Here is an 18,197-nt window from a genome sequence, read left to right on the forward strand (position 1 = left end):
AGTCTGTTCCAGCAAATCCCAAAGACTTTAAATGAATTTAAGGTCTGGACACAGAGGTGCCAATTGTGTGAAAATGATTCTTCATGCTCCCTCCCAACCCACACCATGGCCATATTCCTGGATAACAATGTCAAGATTCTTCATGCTCCATCCCAACTATTCTTCCACAATTTGAGCCTGATGAATCTTGGCTTTGTCATCCTGGAATATGGCCATGATGTGTCTTCCTACATGGTTGTTTAAGAAATGAAAAGCTACACACCCCATCAGTTTGGGTTAGAAGAACTGTTGCCAAATATATAACATGCTAGAAACATAATTATCAGTGCAATAATGATCCAGTCGTAGACTTTTATACATTTGCCTATTTAAATATTTTTTGGCTGGGCTGTGTGTGTATCAGGTACAGATAACGCTACAATAAGCTCAAGGAGCTAACTTGTCAGTCCATTTAGAAGGATGATGGAACATAAACAGTTGTACTCTGACTAATGAGAAGACAGTTTACTTACGTGACATGCATAAACACATTTTGGTATGCTTTGTTGAGAGTTGAGCGGTTCTAAAATGGGTGATTAAACCAACGAATAGCTAATGCAGTGAGGTGAGAAGGACTGAAATTGTTCAAAAAAAAGCAAGGTCTTTATATAACCGCATACTCAAACAAGTGGATTGTCTTTTAAAAAAAGGAAAGCTTGGTGTGTGTGTGTGTTCGGTTTTTATTGCTCACCCAGTTATTATGTAGTCTTTTTTTAAATGAGACCAGAGTGAAAGGAATAGATCGCCTGGTACACAGTTTTGCCCAGGCGACTTAGATTTGATGCGGTATCACTTTACATTTATATTTATTCATTTGGCAGATGCTTGTATCCAAAACGACTGACAGTGCATTCAGGGTATACCTTTCATCAGTTCTTTGTTTCCTGGGAATTGAACCAAAATTGTAGCTAAATTTACATTAAACACAATTAAAGCTTTGTGGAATAAAAAAAAACTTAAAGGAGAAGTTTATCCCAAAATTAAAATGTTGTCATCATGTACTCACCCCATGTTTTTGACAACCCCGTATTATTTTATTTCTTCTTTGAAACACAAAACAAGATGTGGAGACAGAATGTCTGAGATCTTTTCCAGACGACACAATTTCATTTATACTGCTAAGCTCCCAAAAACGCCATGAAATCATCACAAAAGTGACTTGTGGCCTATATTACAAGTCTTCTGAAGCCAAATGATAGCTTAACTGTACTGTACTGTATGTGAGGAACACATTACAAACGTACGAATCAATTATGTTTAGTGTCAAGTATGTCAAACCTGGCGCAAAGCATCAAAAGGTGTAATTTTTGACTTTCACACAGGTCTAAAAGAGATTTAAGAGCTCAGGCAGAGAGGAAGATTATTGGACATTATGCTTAACATCTCTTTTGGTTTTAGATGGAAGAACAAAAACAATATGGGTTTGGAATGACATGAGGGTGAGAAACTGTTCCTTTAAAGGAGTACCTGGAGTGTTTGTCGACTGATTGCTATCTATCTGCGGCTGATGTGCGTGCTTGGAATTCACTTCCATTCATTTTCAAGACAAGAATGTGTTGCTTCAAGTTAGGTTTTCCACAGGATAAAGCTTTAATGCCTATCAGTTTGACCTATGACGTACTACATGCCCTCAAGCTGTCTAGAAATCAGTGTGATGAAATGACCCTTTCTCATTGTTAAAACTCTAAGAGAATTTATGCAGTTTTCCATTCAACCCTCAGAATCTGCAGGGATCAGGTGATTATGGAGCAAGTGGAGATGGAGACAGACCACCATCAGTCCAGGTATTACCTTCATTTTGCTTGTTGTGCTTTGTTTGGTAACCATGTGAAGCCAAGCTCACAATTTGTAATCTTGTTGTGATCGATTTAATGTCCACGTTTAAATGACGATCCCGAGGATCCAGGCTATTTACAGAGCAGCGGTCTGTGAGTTCTGACAGGTCTGTCATTGTACACTTGCTCATCTTCTGGGGGAAAGTCCCGGATGTACGCTGTTATCTCCAGACCAATCCCAGATGTTAAAGCCCATCTTCCCATGCCTTGTGTTACTAATCCAGAAATAGGCCATGTGGAAATTGAAATGAACCTTTGCTACTGATGTGCGAGGCCCTGTCTGAGCATGCCAGAGCTAATTACAATGGAAAGAAACCAGGTGGCTCTTAGGTGTGGACTGCAAGGATTGTCTTCCATAAGAGTCTGCTTTTTGTTTGAAATGAATGGTTTATTAATCAGTGCTAAAGTGTAGTGCAATTTGAGAACATTTTGGCCATTTTTTTGTGTGTTTGAATTTTATGAGTATATTGTACTTGTTTGGAGCTTGCTGTTTCTTTCCTTTCACTTACAAGTATTTATATTTGTTTTAACATTTTTTAAACAGCTGCTTCTAACCGTGTAATTTTAAATTACATGGCTTTTGTTTGCCTTACAGTATGCATTGCATTTTAACATGCTGTGACAGAGACAGCATTTTCTGAAGTGCTGTAAAGTAAACTTTCCTTTATCTTACCATGGAATCCATTTTAAAGGATGCCACATTCCCCCCTGGGACATTTTCCACGCTTGTTTCACAGTCAATCCAACCCTGCTTGGATGTTAGAAAGTGCATTTGAGGAGAGGGCACCCGGTGGACATGCATTTTTGCAAACTGTGTTGCATGACAGCCTCTTGTGTAGGCCTAATTTTGTGTAATCCAATTTCATGAGATGATTATATCTAGTGGAAGAGAAGTAGTCTTGTGAGAGTGGTAAACAGTTTGACTTCATTACACTTTTTCTATGAAAAAGAAAATTAAATTTTAGCATGTCTATTTTTATTTGAATCTGTTCTCAAAATCATTAAGGATACCTAGAGAAGGCTATGGTCCAAAAGTCTGAGACGATAAAGGATATTGCATTTAAATTTAAGAGATTGGTAAATTACTTTATTTAAAATACCTTTGTATTGCAAATTATAATATATAAAATAACAATTTGAGGGAAACCTTGAAGAGTGAACATAATTAAATATAGAAATTAAACTTTAGAATTACAATATTACAGTATATATATGGATATGGATAATTAATTATATATATAAGCCCCCTATATATATATATAATTAATTATCCATAATTATGTCAGTTCTATGCCATTAATATGATTATTTTTATATATAATATTTGTTTGATATTTTGTATTATTTAATTTGACATTTAAAAGTAAGTTTTCATATATTACTTTAAAAGTTTAAAATATTTGTATTTTTTCCACAGTATAAATGGATCTTTAGAATTTAAAATATCATCATATTTTGTGGAATCAAAATAAAGTTTGAAAACCTCTGATCTAGACTCCTATAACAAGTTTACTGAAGTGTTCCAGCCCTATAACATAACATCCAGAAGAATCCAGTACATTCCAAGTGATGATCTAAATTGCTCTCCTGGAAGACCATGATGCAGAAAACACATGGCAGCAAAGAAAGGCCCCTTTTTTAATGCACAAGGAAATATCCTTCTGTGCCGTATGATCTCCTCCATATCCTCAACTCCTCCAGCATAACTCAGGGTAATGTGTTCAAGGTCAGATTCTTCCATCTCCGCAGCAGTGACCGTGATGGCAGATGTTTAGCAGCCCCTCCTCATCTAGCCGGACAGACCCCTAGCTGCCCACTCCTGACCTCTATCTTTAGACCCCGGGACCCGTGGCCTGCATTCCCCAAGACGGTCGTTCTCTTGGTCCAAAAATACACGCTGTCAGCATCCTCTCACACTGGCCATCAGAGCACTCCATGTCCTCTCGGCAAAGTCTCCTTTTTCTCAATCCTGGCGTGAAATCTGAGGATCAGAGTGTTCTAGAACCCGATGCCTGGTATTTCATAAATGGGTTCTGCCGTTTCAGCAGCGCGTGTTTTGTAAAGTGCAAGGTCAGGCCCTCTTTGTGTCTGCGCTTCAAATGGCAGCTTTTCTTCAAGGAGCTTTGTTAACTGTTAGCTGTATGTCTGAATCTCGCTCCCAGTTGGTTGAACGCGGTGTGTGAGTATACAAATATCTGTGCAGTCAGTGCCACGGTTCTTTGATTTGCCACATCAAGTGCCGTCTAGTGTTTTAAGATGGTCATGGTTGTATTTGTCAAGGTGTTTGTACATAATCAGTGAAATGAAATTAAACTGTCGGAACAGGTATGAAAGGAATTTGCGGTGATGTACTTATTAATATTGTTTAAGAACCCAAGAAATCATAATTGGATTTTTATGGCATTTAGTCCATGTCTCTTAACTTTAAGGAAATGTATACTCTAGTTTTTCCCTAAACATAGAAAAGTAGAAATATCTAAATGTCCTTAAAACAAGATAAATTCCCATGAGAAGCAAATCTGATAGACATATTAAGTCTTTTTGGAGTCAGAAAGATTATTTTTTTTTAAATTATACTTTTATTAAGCAACGATGCATTAATTTGATTAAAGTGACCGTAAAGACAGTTATAATGTTACAGATGATTTCTATTTGAAATATTCCTATTCTTTTGAACTTTCTATTTGTCAAAGAATCCTGAATACTAGTTTCCACACATCTGTTTTCAACATTGATAATAATGTGATTTTTTTCTTGAGCAATAAATCAGCATATTAGCATGATATCTGAATTCTGATCATGTGACTGAAGACTGGAGTAATGATGCCGAAACTTCAGCTTTTCCCTCAGGAATACATTTACACTTTTTTCTTATTTACAAGATAAATTATTTGAAAACAAGTAATAATATCTAATATTTACAGCAGTTTTACAAATTTGTCTTGTTTTAAGGATGCTTAGACTTTTTTACTTTAAGAATGCTCTTTAAGAATGTGAATTTTGATCAGTGTACATGCTGTTATTTCTGCACACTGCATTTGAATGTTGATTGACTGTCTGATTTGCACTTTATTTATGTTAATTGATATATTAATGATACGTATCACTTTCAGCCGACACCTCCCTCCTCTCGGCCGATCCAGCAGCCACCGGTGACCAGCAGAAAGACTGTTGATAAGCAGCAGACAGGTGAGCTTTCTCTGTTCAGTGTCAGGTCTGAACTGGTCTGTCTGACAGCACTGCTCACCAGTAGCATTTATTGCTCTGTTGAACTCTTAAGTGGCTCTTTTTCATCTTGTAAACTTGGAGTAATGCATTTTTGTGCTTTTGTTGGTTAATTTACAACTTTCCTTTTGTTGATAGTCATTTTGTTCATGAAGGAAAACATTTGGGCTGCATACTTAGATTACACATCTATCCTCGGGTTCCCATGACTAAAATGCATGTTTGAGCTGTTTTAACTGAAAGCAACTTGCACTGAAATATCTTAAAATATGTCAGTGCCATTGTTTTGTCTCAAGATTCGCATCACGTTTATTAAAGCTACTTAAATGTCCTAATTGCACTAAGGCCTAATCCTGGCTTAATCTAAGCCCTGTCTGTGAAACCAGGCCAAAGTGTTGCAACCAGCAAGTTCAGTTTGCTAATCACCCATCTTACTCAAAGTACACTTTCCCCAACTGGTCAACCAGGTCTAAGCTAGTGTTTTTTTAGCAGGGTATTGAAGGCAAGGAGATTTATAAATTAATTTGAGGTTTAATTTTAGTATTAATCATGAAATTGTGTGTGTTTATGGAAGGAGCCACTGTGGTATTTGGCTCCCTCTACTGGTGTAACGCAAGGAGAAAATGTCTTTTTACATTTAATTGCAAAAGTATTCTTAAGAGGTGTGTTATTCTGATTTTATAATAGATGGCTTAAACCGAAGGATGGATTATGGCCCATGCCAATGGTGCAATAATGCAGTTTTGATGTGTACAAATCTACATTTGTCATTGTTGAAAACTGTAATTGTGACTTTTTAAGTTGTTATTTTACTTCTTATATTTGTAAAAATGTATATTTGTATAAATTAATGTTGTCAAAAAATCTCACATTTATTTTATCTGCCACCTTACAAAGTTAAATTTATGAAAAGCTGAAGTTGTAATTTTGAGATATAAAGTCACAATTATGAGAGATACAGGTTTTATATCACAATTACATAATGTCACATAATGCAATAATACAAAGTCACATAAAAATAATATTGTAATTATTATTGTATTTTTTAAATATATATTTAAAATAAGATTTAACATCAGATTTTTGGGGGTTGTTTTACTACCTGTGACATGGTGTGTGGGCAACAAGGGAGGCTGGTGCCCAATGGCCTTGTAGTCGGATTGACCATAATCCATTCTTACTTGCTTCAACAATCATCTATATTACTTTTAAAATGGTTTGCTATGTGATCTTTCCTCATAATGAGCTGAATTGGAAAGTTTTCATGAACATTAGGATCAGTCGATTCCTCTTGGCAAACTTCTGGCTCCTACGGCGGTTCTCGAAAAATATCTGGTTCATATGGGGATTCCCGGAAAACTCCTGTCTCCTATGGTGATTCTCGACGAACATCTGGCTCATATGGTGATTCTGAACGAACTTCTGGTTCATATGGTGATTCCCAACGAAGCCCTGGCTCATTTAGTGGTTCTCGACAATCATCGGGCACGTATGGTGGTTCTCGACAAGCTCTTGACTCAGATGATGTTAGCAAGCAAACCTCGGGGTCGTATGAGGATTCTAGAAAAGCTTCAAACTCTGTTGACTACTCTCTAAGAACGTCAGGCTCAGCTGATGATGGGATACGGTATTCTGTGGAGTCCAGACTGGCTTCTGCAGGTCCAACAGGTAATAAAAAGATGAAAATCTCTCAAATGGACATGGGACATTCTGGATAGAAATTCTCAGCAGAATTTCTACATGATGCTTTGCATGAAAAAATACTGGCAAAAAGCTGTGGATGCCCAACAAGGACTGCAGCAAACCGGGTGCAAGTGATAGTGTTGCTGCATATGTATGTTGTTTATTGCACATATGTATGTTTGTTGTTTAATGCTCGCATAATTTATATAGGGCATTTGTATTGACGGATTGCTCATTCATCTGCTTATAGAAGCTTCTGCTTGTTGGCATATTCTTGAATATGTGGAGTTTGGCCCATCTTCCTTGTCTATTGTCATGTTTTATTTTTATTTTATACAACTAGATTATTTTAGGTTGAAAATCACAGAAACATGTCCAGGTCATGTTTCACAACAAATACGTTTTTATTTCGCCCCTAAATTTCCCCCTAAATGTCTTATTGTCATAATGTCTGTATGTATGATTTACTTGTACTGTCAGTTGTATTCCTGTTACTGTAATAGTCTTATTTTTATATTTCAGCGTGAAATAAATGCCACACACCAAATACTAGCATGATGTATACTTAACCATTTAAATATGTAATTATTTTTTAGCATTATTTAGCATTTTGGTAATGAAAATTAACATGACAACTTGTGTATATCACAGTTAATCTTAATGGTCTTAGAATAGGCTTAATGTTCTTAATGCAAAATATGATTTCTTACTTTTAATTTGGAGTAAAATTTAAGGGATAGTTCACCTAAAAATAAAAATTCTGTCATTAATTACTCACCCTCATGTCGTTCCAAACCCGTAAGACTTTTATTCATCTTCTTGAACTTTTTGAAGCATCAAAGTGTTAGTTAGCCGTCAATGGAGGGACAGAAAACTCTCAGATTTCATCAAAAAGATCTTCAAAGATGAATGAAAGTCTTATGGGTTTGGAACGACATGAGGGTGAGTAATTAATGTCAGAACTTTCATTTTTGGGTGAGCTCTAACTTTAATGCATGATTTTTATATTAATAAAGTCATTTTCAAATTTACAGGTTCTGTTGATGCAAGAGTAGAGAAAGGAGAGAAGGGTGCCAAAGGTGACAGGGGCCTTACGGGGCCAAAGGGCGATTCAGGATCTGTGTCTGGTGGCGCTGCAAAAGGAGATCAGGTCTGTTGAGTAGTGTGAACATCTATCTATCTATCCATCCATCCATCCATCCATCCTACGTTCTATTGTGTGTGTGATATAGTGCACCTTTCTTTAGTTTTTTTTAGTTTTTTTGTCCTTCAAAATTCTCAGTAATGTGTGAAGTCATTGATGGGGAGCTTGAATGTTCAGCCATCTGTTAGAGTGCTGTGAGTGGCAGACAGGTCAATCATTTTTGTCTGTGTGTTTTCACAGGGTGTCGCAGGAGAGAAAGGAATGAAGGTTTGTTGCGATGCTTATACCTAGACATAACTGTGACAATGTGAATTAAAGGAATAGTTTGTGCCAAAATAACAAATTTAGATAATGAACAAACAGAAGAAAATTGTATTTTGTGTTTCATGAAATTACTTTCTAAAAAATGACAAAATTTTCATTTTTGGGCTGAATGATACCTTTAAGCATCTCTCTTTAATGCATTTTTTTTTTACAGACATTTATGCTGATTTTCTCACAGTAAGGCTCACCTATGCTCAAATCTCTGTTACCTTTTGGTTTCAGGGCAATCCTGGTTTTGGTTATCCTGGATCAAAGGGTGACCGTGGTCCCGCTGGGCCTCCAGGGCCTCCCGGTCCCCCCGGGCCCAGTACAGAGGTAGAGGTGAGAGGAGATGGGTCAGTTATTCAAAAAATGGCAGGACCAAGAGGACCACCTGGACTTCCTGGACCCCCCGGCCCTGCTGGAACTGATGGGGAGCCGGTGAGTAGCTCGCAGAGAAAGGAATGGTTCATTTACTGCCTCTGTTTTCTATTAGCGAATGCAAAGTTATACCATTTTCAAGCCGCATGTGTCAGAAGTGGTCTTGTATTTGCCGTTAATGTGTTAGCACAGTAATATATCCCTATGGTGTTCCCCATCACAAGCAGAGAATGATGTTAATACAGGTTTAAGATATGCATCATTGCAAACACAAAGGCACATTGTGTTTCTGTCCTTGAGACTATGCATAATGCATCGGGCATTGGTCATATCTGAACAAAACTAATATGCTATCCTCTCTTTTATAGGGTGACCCTGGTGAAGATGGAAAAGCTGTAAGTAATGCATTTCATAAACTCTCTTATAAAACAGACCTGGGTCAAGTACATTTCTCAGTATATCTGAATGACATTATTCTTCTGAAATGATACCTGCTAGTGTATACTATAGTTGTTGTTGAGAACAGTTTGTTTTCACTAATTGTGAATTCTGATTGTGTTGTTGATTTTGTGTATTTGTGTTTGCATTCTTACGTTTCATGTACAAATGATTAAAAATACATTTTTGTAACAGGGTCAAGTTGGACCTCCCGGTTTTCCTGGGACTCCTGGAATCAAAGGAGACAAAGTAAGTATTTTTGGTGTCATAATAATTGTATCAATGATAATTGACAGTATCAGTGTCTTTAGAATTGAATTGCGAATGCCTTTATATTCCAGTTCAGTTGTTTGACATTTTTTCTTATGTTTTCATTTTAGGGAGACCGAGGTGAAAGTCAGCCAGGACCCCGTGGGCCTCCAGGGCCTCCTGGCCCACCAGGACCCCTCTCTCGATCTGATAGGCCTGTGAGTTCATTATTAGTCATCTGTTTTTATGATCCCTTTCCTATTGAAAAACTGGTTTATAAAAACGTTCATTCCTCTGTTTCTATTTTTTCAGACATTTGTGGACATGGAGGGCTCTGGATTTGATATGGACAGTGTGCGAGTACGTCCTGTTAACTTACAGTATAGCATTAATTCAGATCTCATTCTCAGCTGAACAACTAACAGTCTTCGTTTTGGAACCCCATTGTTGATATTCCTTGATTTTAAGTCATGTACACTACTGTTCAAAAGTTTGGATTTATTTGATAAAAAATATTTTGAAATATTATTACAATGTAAAATAACTGTTTTCTATTTTAATATATTTGAGAATGTCATTTATTCCTGTGATCATAAAGCTGAATTTTAAGAACCGTTACTCCAGTCTTCTGTATCACATGATCCTTCAGAAATCATTCTGATATGCTGATTTGGTGCACAAGAAACCTTTTCCTATTATAGATGTGAAAACCATTCTGATGTTTAATATTTTTGTGGAAATCATGTTACTTTTGATCAACTTAACTCATCCTTGCTAAAAAATAGTATTAATTTCTTTCAAAACATAAAAAAATCTTAATGACTACAAACATTTGAACAGTTGTGTACATCACAAGAGTACAACAGTGCAGACTTTGGATGTCTTTGGAAGCAGAATGTAGTGAATTCTATTAACACTTTACTTTTTCACTTTGTAACTTAATAATGGTTGATAGGCAATGCCCGGTTTGCCTGGCCTACCTGGTTCTCCTGGCCCCCCCGGTCCCCCCGGCACCCCTGGCCTTTCGTCTTCAGGCTCTGGTGGTTTTGGTCCTCCTGGTCCTCCTGGGCAAAATGGAGCTCCAGGTCAACCGGTAAGTCTAAGAAGACATGATACACGTCACATGTATAACACTGGTTTAAATATGTTGTGTCGGAATACAGTGTTTATGAGTCAAAGATGTGGCAATATGGCTATCGTGTGCTATCTGAAGCATTGCATAGTGTGTAGTCCCATCCCTCCCTGTCGTTTCATGCCATAAAAAGCCGATACAATAATTTTCAAAAATTATTTTGTTTTTAATAGGGACTTCCAGGTCCACCAGGTTCTGATGGAAAACCAGGCTCACCTGGCTCAAGAGGAGAGAAGGTATGAAATAGTGGATTGAAACTTCAGAACTCCAACCTCTTCCAGGAAAACCTAAAACATAACAGGGAATTTAACGTTTTATAGGCCTGGAAAAGTCTTAGAAATGAATAAAATCTTACAAAGTTGCTCTAAAATATTTAATCTAAGTGTAGCTGTTTGTGAGTTTTTGTTCAGAGTAAACATTCTCATAGGCCAAAGTGATGACATCAGTTTGTTTATTGGTCTTACTGGAGACATTTGTAAACTGTGTATACATTTTAAATTCATGAGTTCACTTGACATCGGGGATATCTGTCAAATTACCAAGTCTAGGGACAAAATATTTATGTCTGGGCTCAATGAGTAGCCAATAACATAGAGTAGAGGACATTGGTTGGATCATCACAGTCAACATACAAATGCAAATCCACCCAGGCAATCTCTATAAAATGATTTCTAAAACATCAATATGCTATAATCACGAACGACTGGAAAGGTGATGGAAAAGTCATGACAATCCATTGGTAAAAAGTGTGGAAACCCTGTCTATATATAGAGAGCTATGCGGGACATTTAATGGATTTGGACTTGCATAATTCAGCTCTGTTGAGATCCCTGTAATGGTAGCTATCTTTAGACGCTGGACTGATTTTGTGCTCCACAGGGTGATGCCGGTGAGCTGGGCCTACCTGGACCTGTGGGAGAGAAGGTCAGTTTGCGTAATGTAGTGAGAAACCGTTGTGCACTCTATGCTCATATTCATATATCACATATCTGTTGTGTACAGCTGGACATACTGTGAAGCTCTGTATGACTGAGAATTAAATAAGAGTAAAACATAATGTTCTACCCAGGAGTGACACAGCAAGATCCAGGGAGAAGTTTGTCTTCACAATAACAATCACTAAACATGTCTGATGTATAGTTATGTGGAGTATGATTTTGTACCAGTGAGTTTTAACTGTCAGCATCAGAAACTTATAGAACTAAACCTATAGAACTAAAAGATGCCTTGTCTTTTCATCTCTGTAGGGGCTTATTTTTATTCAAAATATTTTTTATTCAGAACTTTTTGCTACTTTTCAAGTATCTACATACTTTTTTTCTTTTACAGATTCCCTTTCCCAGATGCAGCCTTTCAGTCTTAAAATATGAATATCCATTATAAAATATTATAATATTGAATTATAATTAATACTTAATAAAATACTAAATATATATATATAAAAAAAATTTAAAATACTTTACAAATAGGATAATCCAAACAAAGTGAAAGTGATTTTGCTATGTATTTTATAAAAATTATTTATATACATACTGTACCAACAATTCTTTCCATAACGTTTTATTAAAAGTCCGTTTACTTGGTTATCATGCAAACAAAATTGTCAGTGAAGAGCATATTTGCACTGAAAGTTAAACGTTAAGATACATATAATTTCCAACCATGCTGTAATTTTGCCAAATTATCAAAAAACACTGTAAAGACACATAAAAAGGAGTCAAAAAAATTCCAGAACTGTCATTTCCACAATAAAATGCTCTCAAACACAATGCATATTTTGAAATGTAGTGAAAATGACATTGTAGAGCAGATGTTCATGATCAAAAATGCCCATTGTTGAAGAAAAATGTAAGAATAATGTTGCATTATTGTGTCACGCCTAGTTAGGAAATGGTGTTGTGTGGAAAGCAGTTTCAGAAAACATCTTTTTCTGAAACAGTCAAACCCCCTCAGGATTCTTTTATGTTTCTGTCTCTGTAGCAAAACTCCTACTTTCCCAGCAATCTCTATGATCTTCTTTCCTACTATACCTCATCCTTCTCCTCTAAAGCTGCAGGGTGGCAGGTAGCAAGTCTTGAGTGTGGCAATCGATTTTCTTCACAGACATCTCAACTTTTTTTTACGCTACATTTCTAATGCTTGAAATGTGCCATCATTATTATACTGATGTTAGTGTGGACTTTTTGTGGCATTACTTTGTAGATGCGTTGTGTGAATGTGTTTTCTGCAAACTAACATATTTTGCTCCTGCCTGGAATCTTGGTATCTTGCAAGCTAACTGCATGCGTTGTTTTATTCATCTTACTCCTTGTCTTTTAAGGGCGCCACAGGTTCTACTGGTTCCCCTGGCCTCCCTGGGCAGGGTGGGCTTGCTGGTCTTCCAGGACCAATGGGACCCGTTGGACAACCAGGGCCACCTGGTCCTCCTGGCCCAAGATTTAATGTTGGATTTGTAAGTATTAGTCAATTTTCCTTTGTGCTTAGCTGTCTTTTAGGAAATCCATAAAATATTGTGTTCTCTGTATATGTGTTCAGGATGATATGGAGGGCTCTGGTATTCACTTCAGTTCAGTCCCTGGGGTAAGAGGACCAGTTGGAATTCAGGTAAATTTTTCTCTGTTGTACCTTTATTGGTTCTTATCTACCCTTGTTGGTTTTTAGAAGTTCATTTACTGCAAACCTATTTCATTTCAGGGACCTCCTGGTATCCCAGGACCACAAGTAAGACTATTTATTCATTAAAATGAGATTTATATCCCAAAGATATAATTTTCAGTTGGGGATTGTGTCATTTATTCATATCGTGTTCCTCAGGGTAAGCCTGGCTTCCCAGGAATTCCTGGTGATAAAGGCAGCGAAGGACCTCAGGGACAAGATGGCCGCCCTGGTTTGGATGGCTTCCCTGGACCACAGGTGCATTTCATTTTAATAAATCTCTTGTGTAAATGTACTTAATTGCCAGTCTGGCGTCCAGTTCTTCAGGCTGATATCAGTTTTTCGCATTTGCCTGCAGGGACCAAAGGGCGACAGGGGAGACAGAGGCGAGAGGGTGAGTTTACTTCTCTCTGAGAAGTAAATAATCAAATAATCTCATTATTTACTTTATCATTGTTAAACTTGATCATCTGCTTAGGGTGAACCTGGACGAGATGGAACTAGTCTTCCAGGTCCACCTGGCCCCCCTGGACAACCTGGACAAATTATTTATCGTTATTCTGAAAATGTAAGTCTTCAAATTTATATCGCCTTTTTTGTTTGTCTAAAATAGTTAATGTTTTTATTAAGCTGTTGGTAATTTTTCTGTACAGTATGATGAAACTGGAGGAGCAGGGCCTCAGGTATGAAAGTCCTGCCTCTAATAGTCCCTTGCTACTACATTAGGATACCAGAATTTGTTTTGTGGGCATTCAAAAACAGACTCATAACATCAAATTTTCCAATATCTATATATCGTTTGTGTGGTTTTCAGGGTGGTGCTGGTGTTCCTGGTCAAGCAGGATTCCCAGTAAGTACTTTATAACTTCATTTGTTCATCCCCCTTTTTTGAACAAAACACTTTAGACATTTATACATATTAGAAGTAATTAATAAAGCCACAAGACAAGAGAGATTGTTGCAGTGATTTTCACTATGGGTAAACAGTTTATTTGGAATGATACAAAGCAGGGAAGTACCCTTAACTATTGTAATGTTTAGTTCATAGTTAGTTCAGTTAATTTTCTATTAAAATGATATAAAAAAATATATTATAATGTATTTTAACAGTTAGTGTAGACTGTTCACGGCTTCCAAGCAACATTGCAATTTGGCGCATTAATAATATAGACTTGAGTGCATTTATCTTACACTCTGTCTCTTTATCCAATCAGGGCCCAATGGGACCGAAAGGTGATAGAGGAGAACCTGGTTCACCAGGCTATGCCATTAAGGTTTGTAAGCAGATATCAACACACAAAGCTTAATATGAAGTGTTTAAAAACCTCAACGGCTCACTGCTGCAACCTTACTTTGTTTGCAGGGAGAAAAAGGAGAGCCTGGACTTTTTCTTGGACCTGATGGAAACCCACATTACCTTGGTGGATTGGCAGGCCAAAAGGTATTTTATTTTATTTTATTTTATTTTATTTTATTTTATTTTATTTTATTTTATTTTATTTTATTTTATTTTATTTTATTTTATAACCATATTTGTGTTAATTCATAGTTTTGATGACTTTATTTAGGAAAATGCTAAAGGGAGCATACATCAAAATTAATTTGTTCTTCACTCTCTGTAGGGTGAGAGAGGGGATTCTGGACCAGTCGGACCTCCTGTACGTTTGTATTTATTAAAATTTTTTTTTTTAAATTCAAGGTTCAGACAGAAACAATTCTATCATTCCTCTACTTGGTAAAAAAGAACATTCAGAGCAACTAAGTCGCATCTCATTTATTCAGGGTCCAGCTGGACCTTCTGGTTTGAAGGGTGAATTTGGAATGCCAGGCAGACCAGTAAGTCTCTCAAAAAATAACTTTCATCAACAAAAAATATTCAACGACAGGATGACTTAACTGAGTATGTAATTTGAATTTTACTTAATATCTTAATTGAATGACTGTAGGGCCGCCCAGGTGTGAACGGATACAAAGGAGAGAAGGGAGACCCAGCGTCAGGCTCTGGATATGGTTACCAAGTAAGTACACCATGCAGTTTGTCCTGTCAGTGATTGTTATATAAATAGCTTGCCCTCATAAGTTATTTTGTGTCTTTTCAAGGGTCCCCCCGGTCCCCCAGGACCCCCTGGTCCCCCCGGACCTGCTGTGCCCTTGGACAGATTTGGAGTAAGTGCTATTTGTGTTAAATAAGCTGTAATTCATGCATGAAATGTTGCAAAATGAGCTCCATATAGTGGTTGTTGAATTGAAGTGATCATGATTGCAACAGCACTAATTTGCCATCTCCTTTTCCATTTCAGAGATATGAAGATTATTCAAGGCAATACCCAGGTAAGATGTTAGTCATTCTTGTCACAGCAGATGATCAAAATATATTTTATAAGTATCACAAAAGTCAACATGAAATCAAAATGTACCCTATCTTCTTCCCTAAAGATCTTACTGTGTAAGATTTATCTGTACATGTTTTTCTTAATAAAAACTAAATGTAAAAACTTGCTCTGCCTCTTTTTCTATGTCTGTTCTGGTCCAATTATTTTCAAATGGATCAAATCAAATCCCAACTTACATATTTTCCCTTCAATGCCTTGTTTCACTCTAAAGTATTGGGAACTGCATTTTATGTTGTATATTTTAATGATCTTAATTATAAAGAGTTCAAATGTCTCCAATCATCCATGACTCTGTGAATTTTTGACAGCTATGAACAATGCAGTGTTTTGTTTTCTAAAGCTACGAAAGGAGATAAAGGAGACCAAGGAGCTCCTGGGATTCCCGGATCACCAGGTAAAATTTACCACTGTTGCTGTTTTTAGACATTAAGGGCCATTGACAGGCGGGAATAACAACGCTATCCTGGGCCCTGTAAATATTAGTGACTCTCTGTCTAAAGTACCCTGACTTACTAGCTTGACATCATTATCAAATTGTAATCATGATCAAATGATATTTAATGCACAAATGTATAATTTAATATTCACTTTTTTTTCTTTTTCAGGCTTTTCCTCAAACCTTGATATCTATGCCCTCAAGGTATGTGGATCACAAAGTACATAAATGAAAGTATTTGATGAAACAGTTGTTTGATTATAATAATGATGCAAACATGAAACCTGTTTCCTCAGAATGAGATGAAGGGGGAGCAAGGTGACTCCGGTCTTAAAGGAGAGAAAGGAGAGCCAGGAGGTGGATTTTATGACCCTCGTTTTGGAGCTGGACAGGGACCGCCAGGAAGCCCAGGACTTCCTGTAAGGATTGATAGGAGTTTCTGGACACAACCTGAATTGAGTACTTACATACTCTACATATGGATGGTCTATATATTTTCCAGGGACCTAAAGGAGACTCAATCAGAGGTCCCCCTGGACCGCAGGGTCCACCAGGAACACCAGGGGTTGGTTATGATGGTCGTCCAGGAAACCCAGGACCTCCTGGACCCCCTGGCCCTCCAGGGTCACCGTCATTGCCAGGAGCCTACAGACCACGTAAGATAAAAATAAGTAAAAAATTCTTCCTGCTTTCAGAATATTTTTGAGGAACTTGAATAACAATCAATGCTGTATGATTTTTTGTATGTTTCAGCACTCAGTATTCCCGGGCCCCCAGGTCCCCCCGGCTCACCTGGAATTCCCGGCACTGGATCTGGGGTGAGTGGGACATTCATTGAAGAAATTACTAATGGAGTGTATCTGATAAAACACCTGACACATGATTCTTTAATCATACCCCTGGTTTTAAATGTGTCAGCAGGTGACTGTCATGAGATCTTATGACATAATGATTGCTTCGGCACGCAGACAGACAGAAGGTGCTCTGATTTACGTTTTGGACCGAAACGATCTCTACCTCAGAGTTCGGGATGGTGTCAGACAAGTGATGGTACAGTTCTTTAAAACACACTATTTTTTTTGTGCACACCTATTCGTTTATTTAAAATAAAATGATAAGATGATGTTAATAATAGATTATATAAGATTCACTATTTGGAATTAATTATTTTAGGTTCTCCATTTTGTCATCTTATCCATATTTGTCATTGACCCATTTCAAGGAGAACATTATATAGTGTAGGATTTTTTTTTTTAACATATCTTTTCACATATTAACACAATTTTCCTTTTATTTGCAGCTTGGAGATTATAAACCCTTCTATGGAGAGCTGGTAAGCAGTGTGAATAAAGCTCTTTAACATTCAAATAAGCACCCACCATTTAATCAAAGGAAGGTAGAATTAGTGGATGAGCGTATCAATTCCTGAAGGTATGACTGTAGCTTGTTGGCTTTTCCTCCAGGACAATGAGGTGGCAGCGGTCCAGCCGCCCCCTGTTGTTCACTATTCCCCGGACCACACAGCTAACAATGGAGCGGAGCAGATTTCTCCACCTCACCAGCCGATTGAGTTTCCAAGGAGTGAGCCAGAGAATAGAAACCCCAATCCGCCTGACGCCCGTTACCCAGATCCACGATACCCACCTTACACTGATAACAGGTACAATCCTGTACAACCAGAAATCAGATACCCTGTTCAACCTGAGAGGAACCCTATCACTCCAGCCCGCCATCCCAGTCCCCCTGTCAATGAACCAGAAGGCCACACCCACACTTCCGGACCAGGGGTTAGTTCAGTCAACTAAGTCACAACATTTGCACAGGTCCCCTTTGTTTATTTCCATTTTGACGCCACTGTCTTTCTCTGTGCAGTTGCATCTTATTGCCCTGAATTCTCCACAAGTGGGGAACATGAGAGGCATTCGTGGGGCAGACTTCCTGTGCTTCCAGCAAGCTCGGGCCGTGGGGATGAAGGGAACATTCAGAGCCTTCCTGTCTTCCAAACTTCAGGATCTCTACAGTATCGTCCGCAAATCCGACAGAGACACATTACCGATTGTTAACCTCAAGGTGTGTGGTCCATTACTCATGCAGATCTTCATTCCAGATTAGCAACAAGCCATTAGATTACAGTGATTTTTACATGGGTGTTTTAGGCAGAGCAGAGTGCCTATAAACCCCTTTAGTTGTGATAAAATAACTGTAACGCACGGCCTCTCCATTGCTTTCATAAAATGGCAACAACCAGGGCCGTCCTAGGGTGGTGCAACTTTTGCAAATGCGA

General features: G+C 37.7%; 1 protein-coding gene across 6 annotated transcripts in view; it reads left to right on the forward strand.

Annotated features, from left to right (window-relative positions):
- The window catches only part of col18a1a (collagen type XVIII alpha 1 chain a), a 79,049-nt gene that overhangs the window by 57,222 nt on the left and 3,630 nt on the right, over window positions 1-18,197 (forward strand). For 3 of the 6 annotated variants that reach the window (XM_084121574.1, XM_084121570.1, XM_084121572.1), the window contains 36 exons: window positions 1,761-1,823; window positions 4,988-5,063; window positions 7,817-7,932; window positions 8,167-8,193; window positions 8,473-8,670; window positions 8,979-9,005; window positions 9,244-9,297; window positions 9,429-9,515; window positions 9,610-9,657; window positions 10,253-10,390; window positions 10,603-10,665; window positions 11,309-11,353; window positions 12,750-12,881; window positions 12,965-13,033; window positions 13,124-13,150; window positions 13,244-13,342; window positions 13,443-13,478; window positions 13,563-13,652; window positions 13,738-13,767; window positions 13,899-13,934; window positions 14,299-14,358; window positions 14,448-14,525; window positions 14,707-14,742; window positions 14,867-14,920; window positions 15,031-15,102; window positions 15,185-15,250; window positions 15,385-15,415; window positions 15,818-15,871; window positions 16,083-16,117; window positions 16,210-16,332; window positions 16,416-16,569; window positions 16,667-16,731; window positions 16,835-16,963; window positions 17,214-17,246; window positions 17,377-17,700; window positions 17,786-17,983. In XM_084121574.1, the coding sequence (XP_083977700.1) occupies window positions 1,761-1,823; window positions 4,988-5,063; window positions 7,817-7,932; window positions 8,167-8,193; window positions 8,473-8,670; window positions 8,979-9,005; window positions 9,244-9,297; window positions 9,429-9,515; window positions 9,610-9,657; window positions 10,253-10,390; window positions 10,603-10,665; window positions 11,309-11,353; window positions 12,750-12,881; window positions 12,965-13,033; window positions 13,124-13,150; window positions 13,244-13,342; window positions 13,443-13,478; window positions 13,563-13,652; window positions 13,738-13,767; window positions 13,899-13,934; window positions 14,299-14,358; window positions 14,448-14,525; window positions 14,707-14,742; window positions 14,867-14,920; window positions 15,031-15,102; window positions 15,185-15,250; window positions 15,385-15,415; window positions 15,818-15,871; window positions 16,083-16,117; window positions 16,210-16,332; window positions 16,416-16,569; window positions 16,667-16,731; window positions 16,835-16,963; window positions 17,214-17,246; window positions 17,377-17,700; window positions 17,786-17,983 (2,973 nt within the window). Of the gene's footprint in view, window positions 1-1,760; window positions 1,824-4,987; window positions 5,064-7,816; window positions 7,933-8,166; window positions 8,194-8,472; window positions 8,671-8,978; window positions 9,006-9,243; window positions 9,298-9,428; window positions 9,516-9,609; window positions 9,658-10,252; window positions 10,391-10,602; window positions 10,666-11,308; window positions 11,354-12,749; window positions 12,882-12,964; window positions 13,034-13,123; window positions 13,151-13,243; window positions 13,343-13,442; window positions 13,479-13,562; window positions 13,653-13,737; window positions 13,768-13,898; window positions 13,935-14,298; window positions 14,359-14,447; window positions 14,526-14,706; window positions 14,743-14,866; window positions 14,921-15,030; window positions 15,103-15,184; window positions 15,251-15,384; window positions 15,416-15,817; window positions 15,872-16,082; window positions 16,118-16,209; window positions 16,333-16,415; window positions 16,570-16,666; window positions 16,732-16,831; window positions 16,964-17,213; window positions 17,247-17,376; window positions 17,701-17,785; window positions 17,984-18,197 lie in introns of all 6 variants that reach the window. The other 3 variants (XM_084121573.1, XM_084121569.1, XM_084121571.1) reach the window with 1 other exon arrangement.

Source organism: Abramis brama (genome assembly GCF_963993115.1).
Source record: "Abramis brama genome assembly, chromosome: 8".
In the NCBI taxonomy this organism is placed as follows: Eukaryota; Metazoa; Chordata; class Actinopteri; order Cypriniformes; family Leuciscidae; genus Abramis; species Abramis brama.